Raw genomic sequence first — 18,221 nt, forward strand, 5'->3', positions numbered from 1 at the left:
TAATACTGATGGTAATTATCGGCTCTAGTTATAAGAATGTGTACTAATATCACACCGGTGTAATCTAATTATATGGATAAACGAATTAATACTGATGGTAATTATCGGCTCTAGTTATAAGAATGTGTGCTAATATCACACCGGTGTAATCTAATTATATGGATGAACGAACTAATACTGATGGTAATTATCGGCTCTAGTTATAAGAATGTGTGCTAATATCACACCGGTGTAAAAGGAACGCGGTTCCTAGGAACAGTAGTCCTATCGGACCTCCATAGCTTAGGAACCATAGTCCTACCCGGACTTTCATTCCTGGTTTATTTTTAAGTTGTTTTTATCCTTGGACTTGTATTCCTTCTACATTCCTAGGTATATTAGACCTTGGACCTGCATTCCTAGGAGATTAAGTCCGGGCAGACAACTGTTCCTACGGACTTGCATTCCGTTTACACCGGCATTGCATTAATATCAATACTTTGCTTTATAATTGTAAAGAATAAACATGCTTTATGGTGTCGGACGTACATGGTGTCGGACGTACACTATAACAGCACCACAGTAACATGGTAATTGTTACATATTCAGTAATTTTTGAATTTTTTTTAATCAACCATATAAAATTAACATTGAATCTTAGTAACATTTTAAAACCAGTTAGCAGAAGTGGAGATTTAAAAATGTAATATTTTGGTGTCGGACGTACACGAGTAACTGTGGATAAAAGTCGGCTTGAAATATTTTTGTTTTATACATTATGTCAGTTAATAAAGGATTTATTTGGGATTGTTTCTGTATAAAAATTTATAATTCTACTCATTTATGTATTAAAAAATATGCTGATAAATGTGTTAATATAATTGTTCGAATATTTTATAGATGGCGGGTGTTCATTTTCTTTTTCCCCCGACACGATTAGCATAATCATAAACGTTTCAAACCTGCAGGATAATAAGGCTATACGAGTTGTCCCCCTTTGTTTACAAATCGTCGGTTTTAAATTTGATATTAGAATGTTGACGTTCTATATACATAAGCAGGTAACAAAAAAGCTGTAAGTAACTTGCATAGTTATTTGTTAGAAATATGATTTGAGGAATGAGGCTCTAAGTTTGACATGGCTCCAGATGATGTACTGACAATTATCAATTACGTTTAATGCATTTGAAATAATAATTTAAAAAAAATTATAGTCTCAAGATTGTTTTTCCAAAACAACCGTTAAAATACGTGTGTGTTCGTTTATGCGAACCACCGTTTTACGTTTACGATATTTTGTCGTAAATATCCCTCTATGACAGGTATGCTACGAGCCGTTTATAATGTATTACAGCTAGTTAATTAATGCAATAGTATTTCATGGAAGTTATACTCACTATATTGTGTTTCATATAATGTTTATTGGTCTGTACTTTCAGGCGATATTGCCTTTGTGACTTTAAACACAAGAGTACCCACGGGGAAAGATTTCTGCATAGGTACGGTGTGCTTGCCGCAGAAAACAACAATTTTATCTGACCAGAATTGCAAAATGGCATCATGGGGATTAAATGGTATGTACTTGTGCACACACGCACGCACGCGCGCGCACACACACACATACAGAGGGAGTACACGCACGCACGTACACACAGAGACCGAATACACCCCCACCCACCCACCTACACACACACACACACACGCACGCATACACACGTATACATACGTATTTGACTGGTCATCGGACAATGTAGCTGATTTAAACAGAAATAATAGTTGTTTCCTTATTTGTTATGAATTACCGAATACAAATAATGACCAGTTAATAACGTATAATATCGCCTTTGTCCTGTTCAGACTGTTACTGTACTTATCATGCACCCATGCTTCCTATTGACCTGATAACCCTACCTGATAATTCGAAGTGTTATTATGTCACTCGGAAATGAGTTGTGCGTATGACGGATGTTTGCATAATTTTCAGGTAGATAATTTTTTCATTTTTCAAACATCCATTTATAGCAATAATGGTTGAACTACATAAATAAATATAACATTTACACTTCCTGTAACGTCAAATTACCTCTTATTTTTCAATTATCCATTATTCGCTCCCATTCGGAACTAGCCAGCGTTTAGCATTAAACATTTTGAAACAAAAAAGCAAGTAGCTTCCTGAAAGAATGTTTACATTGGAATAGTGTCTGACGTCACAGTCACTAGGAGCCAGTAATGTAGATCTTCTTCAGGTCACACATAAACGTGAGTTTATTTTCACAGAAAAAAGGTACAAAACTTGTAATGTTGTGACACAACAGACTTTGAAATATAATCAAAGTATTTTATTTAAAACTTGAAAACACATAACTTTTAGGCTGACTATGCCATTCCCAAGATGCTTTCGGGGCACCTGCTATTGTCCGACTTCCGGTAGTAGTTTCTACACGATAAACTAATACTTTCTATACCTCTTGACTGAAACATATCACAAAAATATAACTTTAAAGGGTTACACCGTTATCTAAAACCCGCTAAATAACCACGATATCAAAACGTAGTAACCTGATAGTCTCTATTTATTTATCACAAACATGTAACAAAATATCGGAATATAACATTTGCAACTTTAAGAATGTATCTTTAATGTGAATGGCAGTATTAAAACACATACAATACTTATATTTTTTATCTTTAACTAGACAAGTTTGAAGAACCCACTATGCTCCAAGAGGCGGACGTGAGCTTGATGTCTCCTGAAGCATGTAAACAAATTATTCACATACTGGGTAAACATGGAATAGAAATCCAGGCCCCCTCTGATGGTGGAATTTGTACAAATCCGACAGCTGGTACAAGTTCAGCTTGTTTGGTAAAATACTTATTTTACTTCATTATTTTTTTATTCCTAATATATGGTAGATTTTATTTCAGAATCTGCATTGAATCAAACGTTTAAAGATGCTGGCAAGGCTCGATATATAATTAACAATTACTGCAGCTGGCACTCTCATTATCCCAGTGGTCACTCATAAAGGAGAAATTAACACAAAAAGATTCATATTTTCTCAGTTACAAATATTCTGCACTGATGTAACGTACAATACTACTGGACGATTTGACGCTTACAAACCACTGACCTTGCCGGTCCTAAAGATTATGTCATCACGTTTTGGAAAATACAAAATGACGCCCCGTAGTCCCATACATACATGCAGAACATTGGTTTTGGAAAATTATTTATAAACATAAAAAAGAAAGATCCCCCCCCCCCCCCCCCCAAAAAAAAAAAAAAAAAAAAAAAATAACACACCCAATTATAGCAACTTTCAGAACTGTGTAACGTGGTTTATATAATTTCTTTAAAGCTAAATCTCTTGACAAGTAAACATTATTTCATTCGGGACATACATGCCAGTGATATGATTAAATATTTGGATGTATTAGCACACGGTGACAGTCATTTATGTTATTGACAATGTATCTTTCCAAATATGAATTTTGTAACACTCATCCCAGTAGCGTTATTAAAAATATATTTACTAATATAATTGAGGCAAGAAAAGGAAAACACTGGTAGGCCATATGAAAATTTATAAATGTTCTTAGTTAAAATGTTGGGGACGCACAGTCAAATTATGGATCCTTGAGTGAGTGTGTGTGCGAGTATTTTTAACATGCCCACATACCACTAAAGTTTCAGGCATGTCTGTCGCGGGCCAAGTCTCTCGATAGCCATTGGCTTGATCCTTGAGTGAGCGTGTGTGTGTGTGTGTGTGTGTGTGTGTGTGTGTGTGTGAGTATTTTTAACATGCCCACATACCACTAAGGTTTCAGGCATGTCTGTCGCGGGCCAAGTTTCTCGATAGCCAGTGGCTTGATCCTTGAACTTGTTGAAAATATATGGGGCAGGACGTAGCCCAGTGGTAAAGCGCTCGCTCAATGCGCGATCGGTTTGGGATCGATCCCTGTCGGTAGGCCCACTAAGCTATTTCTCGTTCCAGCCAGTGCACCACGACTGATACATCAAAGGCCGTGGTATGTACTACCCTGTCTGTTGGATGGTGCATATAAAAGATTCCTTGCTGCTAATCGAAAAGAGTAGCCCATGAAGTGGCGACAGCGGGTTTCCTCTCTCAATATCTGTGTGGTCCTTAACCATATGTCTGACGCCATATAACTGTAAATAAAATGTGTTGAGTGCGTCATTAAATAAAACATTTCCTTCCTTGCTTTCTTGTTGAAAATATCCTCAAATATGATATACATGTATTTTCCTTTAGTGAGACTGTCAAAACATACGTAGACCAAAAGGTGGCATGGCTATAGTATCGATATTAAAGATACGTAAGATGCCAGTTTTAATATTGATATTGTTCACAAATCACACTTTGTATCTTGGCTTAATATCCCAGGACACATGAGAACACAGGCTTCATGACAAGTACTGATTGGCATCTCTATATTCGTCCAATAAATCGCTCATATTACAAGGGAAATACACTGACCGTTATTGAAAATGAAATAAATCAGTAGATACTGGTACTTTTTTTCTTTCAGTTTGACGAAGGTGGTATGCTAATGTGCCAGGACACGGGAGATAAATCTGGCAAGAGCTGGATGCTGGCGGGAGTTGTCTATGGACATCCTTGCGATAAAGATGCGCCCAGTATATTTGTGAACATCATGAATAATCTCGACGAAATTAAAAAACATTTGTAATAAAATTATCAATACCAAAGGAATAAGAAAAAGTAAAATAATAATAAATAAAATATAATGCAGAGAAAATAAATTTGTGTCCGAGTTATTTGTGACATATTATGTGTGTCAGGACCAGATACTGATCCTGGGCCCGTGCTTATAAAACTTTTAGAGTCCAGACTCAATTTCGAATGACGTTACACGCATACAATTTGTATGGCGTTGTCATGACATTACTATCTCAGACTCTATTCTAATTCAACTTTCATACAAGCCTTTTTTCCAATGATTATTTTTCGTTATCTTTTATACACACGTTCCCCATATACAGGACAGTACATAACATGGCCGTTCGTGCACCTGTCGTGGGCTACTGGTTGAGGAGCGGAAACAAAAACGCGAATGCAGTTAAGGCCATCGATCGCGACACATCGCGTCTAGGACAAACGCTCTACCACTACTACCCTCACCCCCACCACCACCACACATCCATTCCCCACCCCACCCCCAAGAAAAACAACAAAAACAAATCAAACAAACCAAACCTAGAAATAAACAACAACTATGTTAGCAACAGGTAAATGTATTGGTAATCAGGAAATCTTTTCAGGTGTTTTTTTTCTTCAATTCTGTGTATTATAAAATGGTTGATATCCAATAGCCGATGATTAATAAATCAACAGGCCTCGGTGGTGACATGGTTAAGCCATCGGACATAAGGCTGGTAGGTACAGGGTTCGCAGCCTGGTACCGGCTCCTACCCAGAGCGAGTTTTAACGACTCAGTGGGTAGGTGTAAGACCACTACACCTTCTTCTCTCTCACTAACAACTAACTCACTGTGCTGGATAGACAACTCAGATAGCTGAGATGTATGTGTGCCCAGGACAGCGTGCTTGAACCTTAATTGGATATAAGCACGAAAATAAGTGGAAATGAAATGTCGGTACTCTTGTCAACGTTACGAATGATCTAGAGATTTTAATAATTTGCCATAAACAAATCTACGTGAATTGCACAATGTGTATATAACTTTGAACGGGTAGAGAAGAATTGCGCTTCCAAACGTTCCCTTGGATCCGGGGCTTTATTCACAAAGGTCTCTTAGGCTCTGCTAGATAACAAAGCATCCTCTGTGCAAGTCTTTTAGCATTGCACTGCGAGATCGCAAAGTTGCGACAGTTTAGTGCATTAGGCCCCTGGTTTGTAAACAGCACACAAACGTGTGTAGCACAGTAGAACAACGCTGGCCTGAGGTACGATCAAGCAAGGTCCCATAACTGGTGCATAACAAGAAGAAGTTTGTTTGTTTTGTTTAACGACACCACTAGAGCACTTTGATTTATTAATCATCGGCTATTGGATGTCAAACATATGGTCTACGTCTCGCCCCCTGGTGTTCCAGAGAGATAGCTCCTCGTATGAAATGTTCAATAAGAGTAACCTATGTGGTGATCATTCTTTTCTGTTTATTGTCCAATACAAAAGCAATGATAATGGTATTTCCAATCAGACATGTCCTGCGCAATACACTCCCAGTTTAAAATTTGTAAACTGAAATAATTTATAACATTTTATTAATATGATAAATATTTTTTTAAATATATAAATAATAATAATAATAATAATAATGATAATAATAATAATTAATCTAATAAACGAAAGTAAAAAGTTAAATTAAATATGCAAATATTTCGCTAGTATCCTGTTTCTTCACAAATGGGATATGTATGTTGTACTCAACGAGGATAGATCAACATGTGCACTGGGCACGGGGAATGCGAGACCATTACAGTTTAAAAACGAGTTACCATAAACACAGTCACTGTTGGTAATTTCACCACTACGGCTCATTATTCCATCAGCATTGTTCATTGTTTCATCACTGTTCATTGTTTGATCAGCACTGTTCGTTGTTTTATCAGCAATGTCCATTTCTTCGCCAGCACTGTCCAGTGTTTTATTATCACTACGGTGTGTTTCACTATGGTGTGTTTCACAACAACTGTCTTCTACTTGTCCAGCATATGTGTGTGTTTCATTAGAATGTTTTTCTGTGCGTATAGCATTGTTCTGTCTTTCACCAGAACTTTTATGTGTTTCACCAGCACTGTTCTGTGTCTTGCAAGCACTGTTTTGTGTTTCACCAGCACTGTTCTGTGTCTCGCAAGCACTGTTTTGTGTTTCACCAGCACTATATTGTGTCTCGCCAGAACTGTTCTGTGTTTCGCCATCACTGTTCTGTGTTTCACCATCACTGTTCTGTGTTTCACCAGCACTGTTCTGTGTATCACCAGCACTGTTCTGTGTTTCACCAGCACTGTTCAGTGTTTCACCAACACTGTTCTGTGTTTCACCAGCACAATTCTGTGTTTCACCAGCACTGTTCAGTGTCTCACCAGCACTGTTCTCTGTCTCGCCAGCACTTTTCTGTGTTTCATCAACACTGTTCTGTGTTTCAGGACTGTTCTGTGTTTCACCACCACTGTTCTGTGTTTCATCAACACTGTTCTGTGTTTCACCAGCACTGTTCTGTGTATCACCAGCACTGTTCTGTGTTTCACCAGCACTGTTCTGTGTTTCACCAGCACTGTTCTGTTTCTCGCTAGCACTGTTCTGTGTTTCACCAGCACTGTTCTGTGTTTCACCAGCACTGTTCTGTTTCTCGCTAGCACTGTTCTGTGTTTCACCAGCACTGTTCTGTTTCTCGCTAGTACTGTTGCTAGCTTGCCTTGAACTCTTCAGTCTGTAACGGGTGTCCTCTGGCCGCGCTGTATACAGGTAAGACACTCGGGATATGTTCAGTGCTTCGTCCACACCTGTCTCTTGTGACTGTCTGCCTAAAGATGTGCTGTAGTAACTGTGATGTCTGGAAAATGTTGTTGACGTCGTCCCCAGAGAATTGCGATTTCTGTTGAATGAATAATTATATTAATTAATTAACACACAATTTATTAACACACACTGAATGAATAATTATATTAATTAATTAATTAAACAATTAATTAATTAAGTAATCAAACAATTATTAATTAATTAGCATGCACTATTAATTAACATACACTGGATAAATACTTATATTAATTAATAATTAATATTGTAGAAGACGTCCTCAATGTTTTCATGTCGTGATTTCTCCTGAATGAATAATTAATTAATAGCACACACTATTAATTAATAACACACACTATTAATTAATAACACACACTATTAATTAATTAACACACTGATGGAATAATTATATTAATATTATTAATTAATGTAGCAGAAGTCGTCCTCACTGAGTTCAGGTGGTGATTTTTCATAAATGAATACTTATATCAATAAATTAATTAACACGCACTATTTATTTATTAATTACTTAACACACACTGATTGAGTAATTATATTAATTAATAATTAATGGTGTAGACGTTATCCTTACAGAGTTTGGGTGGTGAATTTTCCGCAATGAATATTTATATTAATCAATTAATTAATTAACACAAACCATTAATTAATTAATACAAACTATTAATTAATAAACACACACTATTAATTAACACACGCTGATTGAATAATCATATTAATTAATAATTAATGTTGTATAAGTTGATTGATTGAATGTTTGTTTAACGACACCCCAGCACAAAAATACATATCGGCTATTGGGTGTCACAAATGGTAAGTATATGAACATATTTATATAGACTCATGTAAAACCACAGTGTAAGGAGCTGTGGATTACTTAATAATTTAAAGACGCACGCTCGCTCACACACACACACAAACTCACTCACACATGCATGCATGCACACACACACACACACACACACATACAAACACACGCACACGCACACACACACACACACAAACGCACACACATAAACACACACGCACACACATAAACACACACGCGCGCACACACAGAAACACACGCGCGCACACACATAAACACAAACACACAGAGAGAGACACACACACACATACACACACAAACTCGCGTTCACACAGATATCGATATATTTGCAATTTTTAAATTTATTGTGGAATCGATAAAATAAATCCTACTCCTGACAAACACCCCATAACGCATGCGAACTAAAGATGGCAGCTATGTTTGGTAACATATCAAACAATCCTCTCGGTGCATCCTGACAAGGGAGGGTCCAGAAATCCTGAAAGTAGGTTTAACGCTAAAGTGAACTCCTGTTTTATATAATAGAAGAAGAAGAAAATGTTTTATTTAACTATTCAATTCTATAGCGCCATAGCCAAACATTTCTTTCTGGCAGAAACCCTGTTCGGGTACGTATATAAAATGTAGTATTGCACCTGATAAATACTGGTGGCGTCGTGGTTAGGCCATCGGTCTACAGGCAGGTAGGTACTGGGTTCGGATCCCAGTCGGGATTTTTAATCCAGATCGACTCCAAACCCTGAGTGAGTGCTCCGCAAGGTTCAATGAGTAGGTGTAAACCACTTGCACCGACCAGTGATCCATAACTGGTTCAACAAAGGCCATGGTTTGTGCTATCCTGCTTGTGGGAAGCGCAAATAAAAGATCCCTTGTCGCCTGTCGTAAAAGAGTAGCATATGTGGCGACAGCAGGTTTCGTCTAAAAAAACCTGTCTGAATGATGTTTGACGTCTAATAGCCGATGATAAGATAAAAAAATCAATGTGCTCTAGTAGCGTCGTTAAATAAAACAAACTTTACTTTACTTTTGCACCTGATAAAAGTAGCTAATGCAACACTGTAGACTAGGCTCGGTGGTGTAGTGGTTAATCCACCGGACCTAAGGCTGGCTGGGACTGGGCTCGCATCACGGTACTGGTTCCCACCCAGAACGAGGTTAACGACACAATGGGTAGGTTTACGGCCACTACGCCGACGTCTCACCTTACTAACTATTACCAACTAACCCACTGTCGTGGACAGACCGTGCAGTTACTGAGGTGTGTCCCCAAGAAAGACATGTTTTATTTAACGACGCACTTAACACATTTTATTTTCGGTTATATGGCGTCAGACATATCGTTAAGGACCACACAAATATTGAGAGCGGAAACCCGCTGTCGCCACTTCATGGGCTACTCTTTCCGATTAGCAGCAAGGGATCTTTTATGTGCACTACCCTACAGACAGGATAGTACATACCACGGCCTTTGATATACCAGTCGTGGTGCACTGGCTGAACGAGAAATAGCCCAATGGGTCCACCGACGGGGATCGATCCCACACCGACCGCGCATCGAGCGAATGTCCACAGGACAACATGCTTGAAGCACGGAACTAGCTGAAAGGAAAACAAGAAGAAGACGGAACACTGTATTTGCTCTCTATGGTATAGTTCACAAAAATGTGTGCCGGTTTTAGCATTTTTTTAAATAATAATAATTTAAAGTACAGTATACGGCATTTATTAATTTGATGTTTCTCATTGTGAAAAGACATCTTGTTGAGAGCGATCAAAGGACCTTTAAATGATATCACTTTGTAGTCATAGCGTGTCTAAAGTTCTTCACTGTAATTCGCGGCTAACTTATATTATTATAGTAAACTTGTAAACGGATACGGACTACTTGACAAACAAGGTGTGTTGTGCTCGACTAGACGGCGTGTAGATCAAACGATGCGATAAGTAAACCCTGTTTGTGCAGGTCTGGGGTGTATCATTGTGCACGCACGTTAAGAACTCTTGATTCTCAAACAGTATTGTAAAACATAGTTTTCTTACTTGGTTTTTTGTCTTAAATTGACAGACCCTAGTTTTTAACATAACGACGTATGTATCACTGTTAGTGCGTGGTTTGTGTGGTGTGTCTAGTATAGTGCTGTAGTGTAGTGTATAACAGGCTTACAACCTTCTCGCTTTCAGCTGTAGCCGCCGGATAGTCGGAAGGAGAAAAGGGGGCAGAAGCACGTGATAAGTCCAACCCTTCCTGTACATAACCTCTTTACAGACAAGACTCCCTCAGTGCCCTCTGCTCTCACAGCTTGGCACACCATGGTAACTAGATGAAATACAATTCATGACATGTTTGGCCCAGATGAAACTAATGCGTTTTACAACCAACACACTCAATTTATCACCAATCACAGGACTTGTAGTGTTAACTCTATCAGAAGTTCGGTGCACCTCGAACTTTGACCCAGCCGGAAGTTATTTGGTTTAGTACTACCTATAGTGTATGGACATATTACTCTGGGAAACGATAAAGTTGTCAACTAAAACAATTCATTTAAATAATTTTGTGTTTTATGTATATTGCACGATAAATACATGTATAATAACTGGTTACTGTAGAAATATATCGGCTTTATCAGGCTCAGGTCCCAATGACCATTCTTATCTTCACAGGATAAAACCGATATATTTATAATATACAATGCTTGTAACAGCCAATAAAGTATATATCTATCTATCTATCTATCTATCTATCTATTTATCTTATCTATTTATCTATTTATCTATCATCAATCTAAATATCTATCTATCTAAATATCTATCTATCCATTCTGGCCATCGCAGGATAAAGCCGATATCTTAAGACAGTAACCAGTTATTCTCTACATACAAATACTTGTAACGCGTATGAATTGTATATTTACGCTAATAAAGTATGTGTGTATGTATGTATGTACGTATGTACGTATGTACGGACGTATGTATGCATGTATGCATGTATGTATGTATGTATGTATGTATTGATGTATGAATATCTATATATTGTATGTATGTCGAGGTTGACTATTACATACATAGATATTAACGCACTGGCGCAGGGGATAATTAAATCCTTTCTGGCCTCACAAATTGTCCCATGCCGTTGCTGGGACTCGAACCTGTGGCACCGATTCGCCCGCAAATTGCAAGACTAACCACGATACGCTCTGAGCTATCGAACATATGTATGTATGTATGTATGTATTTATGTATGTATGTATGTATGTACGTATGTATGCATGTATATCCTACTTATGAGTGAACGACACCATCCAATAATGTAGTAGTCCCCCATGTATGTATGTATGTATGTATGTATATCGTACTTATGGGTGTATACTACCAAATCAAATCCCATAGACGACAATAGTAACATATGTGGCTAAAACTCCTACCTGCAAAGTATCAATCGATATAAACGCCACGGATATAAATACTACCACCCCTTACACTTAAAGTGAATCAGAAAAAAATGGGGGTCAAGCTGCTCGTTTCTGAGATAACGGGTAGCGTCTATGACTACCCTAGTTTCGCACAAAATTCGAGTACTTTTTTTTACAGGTACCCCATACATGTTTCAAGCACAAGGCTACTTGACACAGTGGTACTAGATGAAATAAAATTCCAATTTTTTTTACCCAGATGAAACTATTATTTTTTACAACCAACACACTCACATCGATAACCAATCACAGGACTTGTGGTGTTCACTTCTCTATCAAAAATTCGGTGCACCTCGAACTTTGACCCAGCCGGAAGTTATTTGGTTTAGTACTACCTTATGAGTGAATGAGACCATCCATTAATGTAGTAGTCCCCCATGTATGTATGTATGTATGTATGTATATATGTATTTTTATATTTTGAATATCTCTATTGTATGTATGTCGGGTTTTGACTTAAACATACATATATTCAATGACGCACTGGCACATGTATGTATGTATGTATTGATGTATGAATATCTATATATTGTATGTATGTCGAGGTTGACTATTACATACATAGATATTAACGCACTGGCGCAGGGGATAATTAAATCCGTTCTGGCCTCACAAATTGTCCCATGCCGTTGCTGGGACTCGAACCTGTGGCACCGATTCGCCCGCAAATTGCAAGACTAACCACGATACGCTCTGAGCTATCGAACATATGTATGTATGTATGTATGTATGTATGTATGTATGTATTTATGTATGTATGTATGTATGTATGTACGTATGTATGCATGTATATCCTACTTATGAGTGAACGACACCATCCATTAATGTAGTAGTCCCCCATGTATGTATGTATGTATGTATATCGTACTTATGAGTGAATGAGACCATCCATTAATGTAGTAGTCCCCCATGTATGTATGTATGTATGTACGTATGTACGTATGTAAGTATATCGTACTTATGAGTGAATGACACCATCCATTAATGTAGTAGTCCCCCATGTATGTATGTATGTATGTATGTATGTATGTATGTATATCGTACTTATGAGTGAATGACACCATCCATTAATGCAGTAGTCCACCAGTTTAGAGGGTCAACCAGTTTACGTCCCGGTACAAGTAGTGACTCACTACTTCTATATCAAATATCATAAACCTGCTTTTTTCTTTGTTGTGCGGTGCAAATGAAATATCAATTTGGGAAGTGCAAAGGGAATACACTGTGGTGCTACTCAGTATTAATGTCGTGTGTGCAGCAGAAGCTAACTTCTATCTTTATTTATTTTATCTTATTTTATTTTATTTCTTCTGCAATTACATGTTGGACATATGATTAATATTAGGCTAGAATGCTGTCAAACGTACATTCCTAATACGGAAGAGCATGCAGTTCGTACCAATATCGAGCTGGGCCTCGTTTTACGAAGCGATCTTAGCGCTAAGATCAACTTAATTGCATACGGTGATCTTAATGCTATGATCGCTTCGTAAAATGTTTATATCACACACACACGAGAAGAGTTATTTAATATCTAAACACTGAAGAAGATGTTGTATAGCACAATCCACCTGGAAGAAGAAGTTTGTTTTGTTTAACGACACCACTAGAGCACATTGATTAATTAAACATCGGCTATTGGATGTCAAACATTTGTCAATTCTGACCAGTGCACCACCACTGGTCAAAATCCGTGGTATGTGCTTTCCTGTCTGTGGGAAAGTGCATATAAAGGATCCCTTGCTGCATTAGGCAAATGTAGCGGGTTTCCTCTATTGACTACGAATCAGAATTGACAGATGTTTGACATCCAATTGCCGACGATTAATTAATCAATGTGCTCTAGTAGTGCCGTTAAACAAAACACACGTGTTCTTCAAGGTGAATTGTGCTATACAACATCTTCTTCAGCGTTTAGATATTAAATAACTCTTCTCGTGTGTGTGTGATATAAACATTTTACGATGCGAGCATAGCATTAAGATCATCTTATGCATTTAAGTTGATCTTAGCGCTAAGATAGCTTCGTAAAACTCGATATTGGTACGAACTGCAGGCTTTTCGATAAGGATTAAGATTAAGGAATACATCTAAAATGTCTTCGCATGATAGAAATGAGAGAGAGAGAGAGAGAGAGAGAGAGAGAGAGAGAGAGAGAGAGAGAGAGAGAGAGACAGACAGACAGACAGACAGACAGACAGAGAGAGAGACAGACAGACAGACAGAGAGAGAGAGAGAGAGAGAGAGAGAGAGAGAGAGAGAGAGAGAGAGAGAGAGAGAGAGAGAGAGAGAGAGAGAGAGAGAGAGAGACAGAGAGACAGACAGACAGACAGACAGACAGACAGACAGACAGACAGACAGAGAGAGAGAGAGAGAGAGAGAGAGAGAGAGAGAGAGACAGACAGACAGACAGACAGACAGACGAGAGAGAGAGGAGAGAGAGAGAGAGAGAGAGAGAGAGAGAGAGAGAGAGAGAGAGAGAGAGATACACAGTTGAACTTTGGTTTGTTTAACAACACCATTAGAGCACATTGATTAATTCATCATCGGCTATTGGATGTCAAAAATTGAGTAATTCTTCAACATAGTCTTTGAGGAAACGCGCTACAGTTTTCTATTAGCAACAAAGCTCCTTTATATACACTTTCCAACAGCCATGACAGCACATACCAAGGCCTTTTATATACCAGTCGACAGATATACAGAGACAAACACAGATATATACAAAGACAGAGAGATATAGAGAAAGACAAAAAGTAAGTATAAGGGACAGAAAAACAAAGAGAAAGAGACAGAGATAACTGAAGGTACTGGACACAGCTCGTTCCAGCCAGTGCACCACGACTGGTATATCAAAGACCATGGTATGTGCTAACCTTTCAGTGGGATGGTGCATATAAAAGATCCCTTGCTGTTAATGAAAAATGTAGCGGGTTTCCTCTCTAAGTCTATATGTCAAAATCACCAAATGTTTGACATTCATTAGCCGATGATTAATAAATCAATGTGCTCTAGTGGTGTCGTTAAACAAAACAAACTGTATTGGATATAGTTGTTATTTTGATACACACCTAGATGGCCGACATCGAATTAACTTAAGAAACTCTTTATTAAACTTCTTATCACGCAGTCTGTAACAAATGGTGTTGACGGCGTAGTTACAGAACTGAATCAAGTAGGTAATGGTCCACGCAAGCCTCCACCTGGCGTTGCAGACACCACACTCTTCCAGAAGATACGTATCAATGGGATTCGTGATGGCGTATGGCAGCGATAAGAAGACGTACAGTATTGCCAGTGTCAGGAGCAGTCGTGTCTCACTGGAATATCTGTCCACTCCCGCCATGTTACTCTGCTGTGGACCCCTCATAACCACAATGTTGAGTTCGGGGATGAAGACGAGTCCCGACTGTCTAAGCTTGCGAGTTATTATCACCGAACACGTCAGCATGATGACAAACGGAACGAGAGACAACACGGAGAGATCTATCCAGGGGAAGATCTTCTTGTCATAGTGACTAATGTTCTCCATTGTGATGGCACACTCGCTACGATTGTTCTTCTGGACGAGACCGTAGGCCGCTAAATGGTGCGCGTTTATTCCGCAGATGACGAGAAACAAGACGACCAGTTTGATGGCCGTTTTTCTGATGGTGCACCAGGACTTGAACCGAAACGGGAACGTCACGTGTATGCATCTCTCGCAGGCGAGGGACACCAAGATCCAGCCAGAGAAATCCATGAACGTGTACGAGAGGAATTGGTGAATCTTACACCCGGCTTCGCAAACGTCTCGCAGGTCGTATTTAAACGTGTATTTTATCCACAGTCTGCCGAGGTTAGTGAACAACACTGCCGTGTCGGTGACGGACAGGACGAAAAGATGCAAACTCGCACACGAAGACTTTATTTTCAGCTTCCTGAAGATCCACATGGCAATGACGTTGCCTATAACTCCAGGAATGAATATCAGAGGTCCACCTATTGCCCAAAACCAGAAATGTACTTTTTTAAGAGTTTCAATTTCCTTCTCCGTGGTATTCATGACGCTCGTCTCCGTGCTGTTATTGGTACTGGTTATGATTATTAAGTGTTAGTGGTATCGATGACTCGAGCTTCACACGAGGAAACTCGAGCAGTCCGCTTTTTATACACACACACCACAAGACACGGCTGACGAAAAGCATTCATTCAAACCTCCAGTTAATACCTGTCGTAGTATATCCCGTATCAACCGGTTGGTGATTATAGATCTACATACGCTTCCTCGTTACATGATATTGGTTATACTATGCCAAATTAAATCCCAATGGCAATAATGTTAACGTATGTGCCTGCAAAAAATACTACATGTAATATATTGAACCAAATTGTGACTTATAAATACTAATACTACAACCCCAACCCCCAAAGTATTCACTGAATGTTTCATGATTAATTATCGATAAAATCGGGTGTTTTTACAACACGCTTAGTTTCCCACAGTTATGTAGTGGTCAGTTTTACACACACACATACACACACACACACACACAGACGCACACGCACTCACAAGCACACACACACAGACACACACACACACAGACACACACAAGGTAGCGTCTATGACTACCCTTGTTCCGCACAAAATGCGAGTATTTTTTTTTACACGTACCTCATACATGTTTCAACCAACACACTCACATTTATCACCAATCACAGAACTTGTGGTGTTCAAACGTTGCACATCGAACTTTGACCCAGCCGGAAGTTATTATCTTTAGTACTACCTTTAATTACGGTCATATGGCGTCGGACATTTGGTTAAGGAGCACACAGATAATGAGAGAGGCAGCTCACTATTTTCTCCGATTAACAGCAAGGGATTTTTTATATGAAGTATCCCACAGACATAATAGTACATACCGCGGCCTTTGTTAAACCAGTTGTTGAGCACTGGTTGGAACGAGAAATTGCATAATGGGTCAACCGATGGATACTCTCTCTCTCACACACACACACTCTCTCTCTCTCTCTCTCTCTCTCTCTCTCTCTCTCTCTCTCTCTCTCTCTCTCTCTCTCTCTCTCTCAAGGATATGCAGGAACGTGTACAGAGTTGTTTTGTTCGGGGATCGAACATACTCACCCTTGAAAGCTAATGTTTTCAAACTCGTTTTTTTCCGGGTACTTCGATCGCCACAGTCTAGACCTGAACACACCCCCACCACCCCACACCCTGCACAATTCCCTGCCTGTCGTGCTTAGTGGATGTGTGTGAAAGAAAACTCTTTGCTGCAACATGGCCGGTGATACCATCATCGATTAGTAACAAGGAATGTGTTAATATGATATTTACTTTAAACAGCACAACACATATCATGACCTTTATATGTGCCAGTTGCTCGCAAGCAGGCTTTTAATCTGAGTTTAAAATTCGTGCGTGCATTTGTCTGCAAAAAGGTAATATCAAAAGTTATCCTTTGACGGGGTATCCGGGAGTGCGATGTGTCCTGAGATTCCAGAGTTAAATTATTAAATGTATTTTTTTTTTTTTTTTTTTTTATCGGCTCTCTGTTTCTTGATTAAGGGGCGGGAAATAGCCCAGTAGGAAAGCGCTCGCCTGATGCGGTCAGTCTAAGATCGATCCTTTTCGGTGGACCCATTGAGCTATTTCTCGTCACAGCCAATGCATCATGACTGGTATATCAAATGTGGTGGTGTGTGCTGTCCTGTCTGTGGGATGGTGCATATAAAAGATCTCGTGCTACTAATGGAAAAATGTAGCGGATTTCCTCACTAAAACTATATGTCTAAATTACCAAATGTTTGACACCCAAAAGCCGATGATTAATAAATCAATGTGCTCTAGTGGTGTCGTTAAAAAAACTTTAACTGTGGTTCTGTTGGAAATTGCCACTGCACTTTGGTGAAGGTACATTTTGTTTAATTCGCGCCCTCAACCTGAAAAAAAACCCCGAACATTCTACATCCGCCCCTGGGATTTGAATGTCAAATAACCGTACGTGTTACATTACAAGTGTACATACATGCAATATAAGAAGGTGTCGCCATCCAGTATGGTACAGGTGAACAATGAAACGTAACCCAAGCGCGTATAGACTGCGTCTGTCAGTAGCGTAACACATGAGTGAAGTATACAGAACACATCCATCATCACATGACGTGTTAGGTTGATAAACACATCGACACAAACAGGGACAGGGGCGGGAACAAGCTAAGTCGATGCAGAACACATCCATCATCGCATGACGTGTTGGGTTGATAAACACATCGACACAAACAGGGACAGGGGCGGGAACAAGCTAAGTCGATGCAGAACACATCCATCATCGCATGACGTGTTGGGTTGATAAACACATCGACACATACAGGGACAGGGGCGGGAACAAG

General features: G+C 39.0%; 2 protein-coding genes across 2 annotated transcripts; one reads left to right on the forward strand and one right to left on the reverse strand.

The window, feature by feature from the left end:
* Positions 1-978: 978 nt before the first annotated feature.
* LOC121389458 (serine protease 48-like) lies at positions 979-4,771 on the forward strand. The gene is made up of 4 exons (XM_041521093.1): positions 979-1,054; positions 1,419-1,553; positions 2,679-2,848; positions 4,537-4,771. Exons 2-4 carry the CDS (start codon positions 1,532-1,534, stop codon positions 4,696-4,698), a joined length of 354 nt encoding a protein of 117 aa, XP_041377027.1. The 5' UTR covers positions 979-1,054; positions 1,419-1,531; the 3' UTR covers positions 4,699-4,771.
* Positions 4,772-6,133: 1,362 nt separating this feature from the next.
* LOC121387967 lies at positions 6,134-16,042 on the reverse strand. The gene is made up of 2 exons (XM_041519150.1): positions 14,903-16,042; positions 6,134-7,590 (listed from the first exon to the last, which is right to left on the reverse strand). Exons 1-2 carry the CDS (start codon positions 15,874-15,876, stop codon positions 6,393-6,395), a joined length of 2,172 nt encoding a protein of 723 aa, XP_041375084.1. The 5' UTR covers positions 15,877-16,042; the 3' UTR covers positions 6,134-6,392.
* Between the last annotated feature and the right edge of the window lie 2,179 nt (positions 16,043-18,221).

Source organism: Gigantopelta aegis, chromosome 14 (genome assembly GCF_016097555.1).
Source record: "Gigantopelta aegis isolate Gae_Host chromosome 14, Gae_host_genome, whole genome shotgun sequence".
Classification (NCBI taxonomy): domain Eukaryota; kingdom Metazoa; phylum Mollusca; class Gastropoda; order Neomphalida; family Peltospiridae; genus Gigantopelta; species Gigantopelta aegis.